The 10,727-nt window shown below is 40.0% G+C and overlaps 1 protein-coding gene across 1 annotated transcript; it reads right to left on the bottom strand.

Moving 5' to 3' along the window:
* Positions 1-607: 607 nt before the first annotated feature.
* Positions 608-7,814, bottom strand: LOC118158854 (transportin-1-like; the record flags this gene model as incomplete). The annotated part of the gene is made up of 3 exons (XM_035313536.1): positions 608-807; positions 6,418-6,588; positions 7,754-7,814. Coding segments are annotated over 3 exons (423 nt in total), but the record flags the coding sequence as incomplete, so codon positions are not given.
* Positions 7,815-10,727: the final 2,913 nt, after the last annotated feature.

Below are 10,727 nucleotides of genomic sequence, written 5' to 3'. Positions count from 1 at the left end.
GCCAGGGGAGTTTTAGGTCAGATGTTAGGAAGAGCTTCTTTACTGAAAGGGTTGTGAGGCATTGGAACAGGCTGCCCAGGGAGGTGGTGGAGTCACCATCCCTGGAAGTCTTCAAAAGACGTTTAGATGTAGAGCTTAGGGATATGGTTTAGTGGGGACTGTTAGTGTTAGGTTAGAGGTTGGACTCGATGATCTTGAGGTCTCTTCCAACCTAGAAATTCTGTGATTCTGTGATATTATGACACTTAAATCAGAGGATTGCCCACAAGAAGCAGCTCAGGGCACTGAAGTTCAAAGACTGGCCTTTTCCATTTCTAAAAACAGTGAATGAAATGTAAATCTCAAATTTATTAAATATTCTTCTTGTATCAAATCAAGGTAGTACTCCATGAGTGACCAATAAATATATACTGCAGAGTTAAGAAAGGGAGGAATAAAAGAAAATATTTAAGTTTTTTAGCCCCTCAAACATGCATAGATTTGAAAATGAAAAATTAAATAACTGCAATCACCAAATAGTAGAGATTAATCACCAAAACCAAATCAGCTAAGGACATATACTTCTTTATACAAGTAAATGCACCTAGAATGAATCACAGAGCTACTTTAGAGCCAATTAAAAATTCAGCAATCTGATATGCACTGTTGCCTTACCTTCAGCAATTGCTCCAAGCACAAGAATTCCAGATTCTTTAACTACCCATTCGGGATGGAAGAGCAGTTCCTTCAAAAGAGGCAAGATGTATGGCAGAAGTTCATCATGAAATACATTGGCCAGGACATCTAAAGCAGCAGCAGAACATTTCCCTAAGGGGAATCAACAGCGTCAGTCTCTGCTTATTATACAACCAGTTGTAGTTAGTATAATTCTTATTTTAACTTTGAGCCACCAGTGAAGTCTCAGGGCATTAGAAAGGATACTTCCATTTCATTACAATACACAGTGATCTACTGTGTGCTGGTGCAAAGCTACAGCTACCAGTTTTGTAGCATTTAGAATAACCACTAAAAAGATATATACACAGGGGAAGTTGAAAAACTCACAGGAACCACACAATCATATTGCAACATTACATACACTACATAATTTCAGGATGGTGTAACACTAAGAGGTAAGGTCTGTGACATGAATGTAACATACTGGAGAAACTAAGGAGCAATGACCTAAAAAAAAATAGCATTTGATTCAAACAAAAATGTTCAAACACAATCCATGTCTCAAAGTAAATTAAAAATAAATTAATAAAAATAATAATGATAAAAATCAATCTCTACAGACTGAAAGGAATCTATCAGCCTCTGTTTTGATTGCTTTTTTCTGATGCACCAGTACAGAGAACACCTCAAAATTAATTTGAAAGCTTTTAATCTTATGTTTTTACCAAATAAAAATAAATAAAAGAAAAATCAGTAACAACTTCAAAATATGATTAAGAAATCCTTATTATTTTTCTTCTGTGGTGTTATCATGTCTAGAAAAATAATACTAAGATTGTTTTGTAAAGAAACTTTGTATTACAGAATTTATACTTCATTTTTGGTTATTAAAATCTCAGCTTCTTATTAATCTCTTAGAAAGGATCCAACTGGAACAAAATTACATACAAGACAGGTATCAGGCAAAACATACATAGCATATGTAACATGCAGAAATCCTAAACTGGACCTGTACTGCTACTAGACCCAAATATGACACAGATAAGTTTCAGCCGGGAAGTAGGAACTATTAGAATAGATAATAAACATAAACCTTTCTGCTCTGCTCCTAGATGAGGTCCAACAGGTTTGCATGAAACAAAACATAAGCCCTCAACTCAGAGCACATCTCAACTACAAAATAATAAACATCACCAACTCTCAAGAAAGACCAATATGTGCTGTTATCAGCTAAAGCTGTTTCAGCTTTCTACTAGAGGCAAAAAATGGAGGGTTCCCATAATTAATTACCAGGTGTCATTAGTAAACAATGCTGTTAACTGTTAGGCTGCACTGATGTTTCCTCTCTGTTCAAATTGGAAATCAAATATACAACAGAGGATAAGAAATAGGGCACAAAATTCTGAATTTCAGATAATCCAAAATCTCTCAAGTCCAGATGACATATTTCAATACAGATTTCCCCAACTGTTCTGCTCTTTCTCTTTCAGGCTACGACTCATGCTCAGCTTTAGCTTCCTCGCCATCTTAATCAAAACTCTGGACCACAGGGCATTCTCTGTCAATTTCAACTATGATTTTCAGGAAATATGTATTTAATTCTGCAATCTCTACACACAACAGTGACAAAAACAGTGTTATGCATCTAAAAACTAACTAATAAGAGACTTTATAAAAATAAGCATATTTATGCCCATATTTTCTTCAAAAATAATAATTTATTGTTTTTACCATGGCAAGGGTTTGGTAGCAGGGGGCTGTAGAGATGGTCTCTGTGAGAAACAGCCCTGCAGACACCAAGGTCAGAGAAGAAGGAGGGGGAGGAGGTGCTCCAGGTGCCAGAGTAGAAGTTCCACTACGGCCTGTGGAGAGGACCATGGTGGAGCAGGCTGTCCTCCTGCAGCCCATGGAGTACCACGGAGGAGCAGATTTCCACACTGCAGCCCATGGAGGAGCCCATGGTGGAGCAGGTGAATCTGACCTGAAGGAGGCAGCAGCCCATGGTGAGCCCCTGATGGAGCAGACTCTGGGCCAGACCTCTAGCCCATGGAGAGGAGCCCACACATGAGCAGGTGACTGGGCAGGAGCTGCTGCCCGTGGGGGACCCAGGTTGGAGCAGCGTGCTCCTGATGGATGGACCCTGTGGTACGGACCCATATTTGGAGCAGTTCTTGAAGAGCTGCTGCCTGTGGGAAGCCCACACAGGATCAGTTCAGGAAGGACTGCATCCCATGGGATTAACCCCATGTTAGAGAAGGGGAAGAGAGTGACCATGAAGGAGTGGCAGAGACAAAGTGCTATAGACTGACTGCAACTCCCATTCCCCTGTGCTGCTCAGGGGGAGGAGGTCGAAGAGGGTGGAGGGGGGAGGGAAGGTGTTTTTAGTTTCTCACTGTTCTAGTCTGCTAGTGATAGGTAATAAATTATATTAATCTTCCTATGCTGAGTCTGTTTAGTGTGTGACAATAATTGGTGAGTGATCTTCCTGTCCCTATCTCAACTTTTGAGCCCTTTCCATCATATTTTCTCCCCCATTTTCTTTTAGGAGGGGGAACAAGAGAGCAGTTGTGGTGGAGCTCAACCACCCAGCAGGGTAAAACTACCACAAATAATTTAAAAATTCAGATATGTGTCAGAATTGTTTCATCCATAAACTTCAAGGTACATTCATCTGTTGTGAAAACTCAAGGCTCTGTAAATAAAAATTATGTGGATGAATCATCTAAATTTCAAAACTGAAAAAAGACTTCTTTAGGGAAGAAACTTTTCTGTAATATGTATTTCATTATACAGTGAGAAGAAAAAAACAATAGTGCAAGGACAAGTTGAAGTACAAGGGTTGAGAACCTTCTGAACCAGAACTGAGGCAGCCACCAAGATCAGGCATTTCATTTCTATGGCTTCTCAGGGGCTGAATGAAGTAGTTCAAAATCACATTATTAAGTTGTCAAAAAAACCCTACAGCATGATTTCCTATTTATATAAGGAAATCTAATTATAGACTTTACAGATTCAAAAAGAATACATATTTTCTCAAGTTAATCCACATCAAACACAAATTTCTAATGGTCCCAAGCAGTCATACTTCCTCACTTTATCTAAAGGATCATAACTGAGAAGTCAGCTCTTGGACTGGAAATAACCCTTCAGCAACACTATGAAGTTTAACAAGAGCAAGCACCAGATTGTGTACTTGGGAAGGCACAACTCTGGTTATACATGCAGACTGGGGGACGAGATGCTGGAGAGCAGCCCTGCAGAAAGGGATCTGGAGGTTTTGGTTGACAGCAAGCTGAACATGAGCCAGCAGTGTGCCTTGGCAGTCAGAAGGGCCAACCCTATCCTGGGGTACATCAAGAACGGCATTGCTAGCTGGTCAAGAGGTGATTGTCCTGCTCTACTCTGCACTGGTGCACTCTCACCTTGAGGACTGTGTGCAGTTTTGGGCACCACAGTATATAAGAAAGACATAAAGTTGTTAGAGAGTGTCCAAAGGAGGGCTACAAAGATGGTGAAAGGTCTAGAGGGGAAGACGTACGAGGAGCAGCTGAGGTCACTGTAGTGGGTTTACATGGCAAGGTTTTGGTAGCAGGGGGCCATAGGGGTGGCTTCTGTGAGAAGGATCTAGAAGCTGCCCCAGGTTAGGTAAGGGCCCCATTGCTGACCAGAGCCGAACCAATAAGCGATATTGTTTTGTGCCCCTATGAGAGCATATTTAAGACAGGGAAAAAAAACGTGGTGCCACACAACAGCTGGGAGAGTGAGAGGAGTGAGGAACAGCCTTGAGGCACCAAGGTCAGTGAAGAAGGAGGGGGAGAGGTGCTCCAGGCGCCGGAGCAGAAGTCCCCTGTGGCCTGTGGTGAGGACCATGGTGAAGCAAGCTGTCCCCCTGCAGCCCATGGAGTACCACAGTGGAGCAGGGTTCCACGCTGCAGCCGGTGGAGACCACGGTGGAGCAGGTGGACCTGCACCGACGGAGACTGTGGCCTGTGGAAGACCCCTGCCGGAGCAGATTCTGGGTCAGACCTGTAGCCCATGGAGAGGAGACCACGCAGGAGCAGGTGACCGGGCAGGAGCTGCTGCCCGTCGGGGACCCAGGTTGGACCCCATGGTACAGACCCCTATCTGGAGCAGTTCTTGAAGAGCTGCTGCCTGTGGGAAGCCCACGCCGGATCAGTTCAGCAAGGACTGCATCCCATGGGAGGGACCCAACAGCACAGGGGACGAGAGTGACCGAGAAGGAGCAGCTGAGAAGAAGCGCTATAGACTGACCATAACCCCCATTCCCCCGTTCCCCTGCGCCACTTGGGGGGAGGAGGTGGAAGAGGGTGGATGGGGGGGAAGGTACTTTTGGTTTCTTTCCTTTGTTTCTCACTTCTCTAGCTTGTTAGTTATAGGTAATAAATCTTACTATCTCCCTATGCTGAGTCTGGTCTGCCCGTCACGATAATTACTGCGCGATCTGCCTGTCCTTATCTCAACACTTGAGCCCCTTTCATCGTATTTTCTCCCTGTTCCTCTTTGAGGAGGGGGAGTGAGAGGGTGGTTGTGGTGGAGCTTGGCCGCCCACCCGAGTAAAACCACCACAGTCACTTGGTTTGTTCAGCCTGAAGAAGATAATACTGAGGGGAGACCTCATCACAGTCTACAGCTTCCTCATGAGGGAAAGCAGAGGGGCAGGTGCTGATCTCTTCTCTCTGGTGACTAGTGATAGGACTCAAGGGAACGACTTGAATCTGTGACAGGGGCGGTTCAGGCTGGATATCGGGAAAAAGTTCTTCACTGAGAGGGTGGTCAGGCATTAGAACAGGCTCCCCAGGGAAGTGGTCATGGCACCAAGCATACCGGAGTTTAAGAAGCATTTAGACAGTGCTCTCAGACACATGGTCCGATTTTCTGGGTGGTCCTTTGAGGACCCAGGAGTTGGACTTGATGTTCCTTGTGGGTCCCTTCCAACTTGGGATATTCTATGGTAACCCACTTGAGAACCTGTTCTACCTTTTCAGGTGGTCAGCACTAGAACCAACAAAAAAGACAGTGTGACAGCTACAGATCTATCTCATGTGGAAGCAGATAGTCGGAAGACAAATCCTTGCCTGTTCCAGAATGACGCTGCTTGCAAAGTATATATAAATCAGATTTGCCAAAATTCTGCTTGCTGTCTTCTGTCACTGAACTTAAAATAATAATAATAAAAAAATCCTAAAGATCCTATGACACATACACAGACCATCAAAACTGTGGTTTCCTCACAGCTATCTCCAACTCTTCATAACTGAGGTACTATGTTCTGGTTAGAAGCAAATTTCTCATCAGTAGCCAGTTTCAGAGTGTAGACCGAAGTAAAAGAAAGCATTATTTAAGTTTCCCCCAGCTATGAACAATGTGTAAGAACTTTTTTTTTTTTTTTAAAGGTAAAGCTAAACAGGTGATCTATGATTTGTATTATCTTGTAGAATTAAAATTCTAAGTCCAAAGCATCTGTTAAATTACATCCAGTATGTTTGCAGCTCCATCTGCCATATTCACAATAAGAAGTAAGCTTACAGATAGCAAGCTTTTCTCAATGCAGTTATATAGTTCAAATAACATCTGAAAGAACACCCCCCCCAAACCACCAATTATATCAGGAGGTGATTCTTTTTCTGTTTTTCTGTTCAAAAGCAAAGTTTCTGTATTCCTATACAAAGTCCTATTTTTACTGTGGGATTTTTTCTTTTAGTTATATTTTAAAACATTTTACACATTACTTTGACATACTTAAATTCCAGTCAGAAATAGTATCATCATCATCATCAAGTTCATCATCATCACTGTCATCATCTTCAATACCATCTTCTTCATGTTGCTGAGCCATTGTCCGTGAACGATGAAAACGAGGTCTTATGTCCTGTTCACTATCTGGAATAGCTTCATCTTCTTCAATATCCCCCTGTCATCAAAATATTTCATCAGTGTAACTATATTGCTTAAGGAAGTTAAGAATGCAGTATAAATTTCAGTTCAAAATTTCGTAACCACATGAAAGATTCACCTCCCACTTGTGCTGCCCAGCTAACTAAAAACGTTATTATTCCTGCATTCTGCTAAGCTCACATAGAAGCACAAAGTATCTGTCTTGTTAAGAAATCACTCTTGATGTGAATGAATTGGAAAGAAGTGATAGAGAAATTCTGGTACAGAGGCATATCCTAAAACACTGTGATGGAAAAAGTGTAGTTCAGTCTAGAAGGGCATTAGAACTAATTCTGAACATTTTTTTTTAGGCTGCATTGTTACAATAGTTCTTGGGTAAAAGTATCCCAGTTCTGCCTAAGTTGGGTGAGAGAGTGTCGGGGCAAAGCAAGAAAGGCCATGGATTATTTCCCAACAAGCATGGTAGCAATTAGCATTCAGTAGTTGGAACAGCACACCTTGCCCCAGAAAGGTAATTCTCCATTGAACAGATGGAAGACCCGGTCTGGCCTACCAGCTGAATCATTCTGATTTACATTTGACTGGGATCAAGTTATTTTTCTTCATAGAGGCTTGTATGGTGTTAAGTTTTGGATTTGTGATGAAAATAGTGCTGATACACACCAATGTTTTAGTTGTTGCTGAGCAGTGCTTACACAGAGTCAAGGACTCTTCTGCTTCTCATGCTACCGTGCCAGCTAGGAGGCTGGGGGTACACAAGAAGCTGGGAGGGAGCACAACCAGGACAGATGATCTAAACTGTCTAAAGGGCTATTCCTTACTATATGCTATCATGCTCAACAATAAAACTGGAGGGAATTAGCCAGGGTGTTACCATTGTTTGGGGCCTGGCTGGTCATTGGTGAGCTGGTGGTGAGCAAATTCATTGTGCATTACTTGTTTTGTTTTTCCCTTTGGTTGGGGGGTTACTGCTTTTTTGGGGGCCGGCCGGCCCCCGGCAAACTGTCTTTATCTCAACCCCACAAGTTTTCTCACGTTTACCTTTCTGATTCTCTTCCCCACATCCAGCTAGCATGAGCAAGAGGCTGTGTGGTGCTTAACTGCCTACTGGGTTTAAACCACAACAACAGGTCAGAAGCTAAGCAGATATTCCCACAGAGTAAAAGAAATCAATGCTCACCTTCAGCAAAATAATATCTATCTCTGAATATCTCATACCATTTACCAGCACAGGTATCAGCCTGCAAAGAAATATTGATACATGTCAAAATAATACATAAATAAGGTAAGCTAATTTTCAGTTATCTGGGCCATAATTTTGATTGTAATCATCTCCCCCCCAATTAAAAAAACAACAACACACAAACCACAAACTAAAAAACACAACAAAATAAAAGAAAAACCCACAACTTCACCCTGATAACAAAAGCTAGTACCTAAACTAATTTTCACTTCATGAAGTTCATCAATACTTTGTAATCTTCAGAAGTGTTAATTTCAAGTTACAAACTTTCTAACTAGAGGAAGACAGGTGGCCCGAGTTTTACACTTTAAAAACAGAATATTTTTTCATAAGATGAAACTTATTCTGAAACACCTTTCAGATACTGTCTAAAGCTTTTCAGTAAGAATTCAAACTCTCATAATATGCTTGATAAATAAGTTGGTTCTCTCCAATAGTACTTGTCACTTTATTTTTGGCTGAGGACCCTATCTCACTACTGAAAGATGGAAGTTTTCACCTTCTGTGATTACTCTGAAGTATCACCCCTTAAGGCAAGTCCCCAACATAGAGATCTTGACTAATCTATATGAGAACTTCACTTAGCTGAACTGTTAATAGCTATGAGACTCCAACTGTAAAAAACTGAAAAAGTACTAGGGGGAAAAAAAGTCAAATAGTTTACATGAAAAATACATTCACCACAACAAAATCTATAAAAATAAAAATTATGTATTACAAATCAAATCAATCTAATAAAATCACCATGGACTGACTGACCCAGCACCTGTGACAGACTCAATCCCTGTACATTCTGAAACTGAGGAGTAATCAGGCCAGCAATACCATTCACACATTTCAATGGTATGTTACTTTTTGAACTTTTAATGAAAGAATAGTAAGTATTCAGATTAATACCAATTCGCTGGCATTTCTGCAACATACTTCATGAAGTACGCAGAAGCTATGTATTTTGTAAGAAAGCCTACAGGAGCAAAATGGAACAAGAGATTAGATACCACATAAACAGGTTTTTAGAAGATCTTGTCCCACCCTTAATTTAATATAAAAAATTTTGAGGTTGTCATCAAGTATTGACAGACTTGCAGAGCTCCCTATTTAAACTGGACTCATCAACAAACAAATTGCTTGCAACAAACATAACATAGAAAGATCATGAGAGAAATGTAACGTTACTCATCTGTTTTCCTAGAAATTTAAAAGCTTCTTAAAAAAAAAAATCAACCATAAAGCTCTTGCAATGTCAATGCTCATACAGGTCAGAAGAGGTTAAAGTTTCATACTATTCACCTTCTCAGTGTAATTATGATGTGTAGTGGGAAGGGGGGTGAGTAGAATCAAGAATTATACTATAATTCTTTTGTCTTTTGAGCTACAGGAGTAGGAATTAAGTAAAATCATTTTAAAACTTTAAAATCATTTCTCATAACATTATTTTCCCTGTTTTCAACCCCTACTTTCAGTGCTAAAAATATCTTTTAATCTCAATTCTCTACTTTCTGATTGGTTATAAAAACTGAAATTTGATTTTTTAAATTGCTTCTCATCTAAAATTCTCATTTCTGTCAAAAAGAAAGCATCTTTACTCTCAACATCTTGAGAGTAAGAACAAAATCACAGACAGAACTGTCCTAATATTTTCAAAAAACTTCCATGCATACATACAAAAACAGTCTCCATTTACTGGGAATGTTGAAGAATCCATTAATTATTACAAAAGACTTTAGTCTGAAACAAGCTACAAACACTGCTGCAGACATGCAAATGTTTAAATCTCAAACATGGATATTCATTCCCATTCAATCTAGGATCTACATTTTGAGGCTTATAATAACTTTGTAGAACTTACAAAACACTATAGGCAATCTAGTCTGAAGAAGTATAAAGGAACACATTATCCATGCTTTGTTCAAGTCTAAATTCCAGTAGCAATTAATACAAAATTGTTTCCTAGATCTAAGTGATCTTATGTCATTTTGTTATGTTCTTTATAAAGATGGGCATGACTATGCACCCAGAAGCATTGCACAGGGATCCCCAAAATGGCAGTCATCAAGATGACATGTTCATGTGTACTGTGTTATGCCAGATATTATAGGCAATGTCATATGGAGATGTTTGAGCTTAAACACACATTATATCTTTGTATCCATTTGATGCTTAACAGGCTGTTAAGCACCACAGCCTTAACAGGCTGTAAAGCACCACAGTGACAGAGTTAGGTTGCTTCTGGAGCTAGCTGGGTAAGAAACTCTCATAAGTCTTTTCAATGAACTGTGCTACAACCATTTTTACTATGTAGAAGAACTAGCTACAGGAAATTTCTTCTAAACATGCTGCAAGCTAGATACAATCTTTATAAGAGTAACTAAGAACAAGTCAATTGAAGTTTAAAGATGACTATTTCAAAAAAAATAACTAAGAGTTGTGATTACTAATACTTACTTAGTAAGATGCTGACATAATACATCTTTACAAATGGGCTGTTCAGCCAAAGTCAGCCAAAACTCACAAGCCTCCAAAGCAACATTTTCATCTTGGTCCTGGGTCCTTTGAAGCATGTACTACACAATATAGAAAGAAATAACTTGTATAAGATAGAAGTTTTAAGTACCCAGAAGCTACCAACATTGTAAAGTGTGTTTGTAAAAACAGAGTATGCCACCATAATAATTTTGTTTCTTTGGGGAAAGGGGAAGAAAGAGACTTAAGAGACTATTTAAGGCTATGGTGAGAATAAGCTAACAGACTTCTTTCTTAATCCTAGATGATTCAGATTCTAACTTCCTTCACTGTTTAAGTGAGAACATTATTACCAAGAAACTATGGACAAGATAAACAAACAGCAGTTTCCTGTGCATAAGGTTTTGTTTTGTTTTTAAAACCACTCACCTACCTTTTCATTTTGGAA

Source organism: Oxyura jamaicensis, unplaced genomic scaffold, assembly GCF_011077185.1.
Source record: "Oxyura jamaicensis isolate SHBP4307 breed ruddy duck unplaced genomic scaffold, BPBGC_Ojam_1.0 oxyUn_random_OJ49597, whole genome shotgun sequence".
Lineage (NCBI taxonomy): Eukaryota > Metazoa > Chordata > Aves > Anseriformes > Anatidae > Oxyura > Oxyura jamaicensis.
Note: the sequence above shows the minus strand (reverse complement) of the source record. Positions and strands in the feature narration are given on the sequence as shown.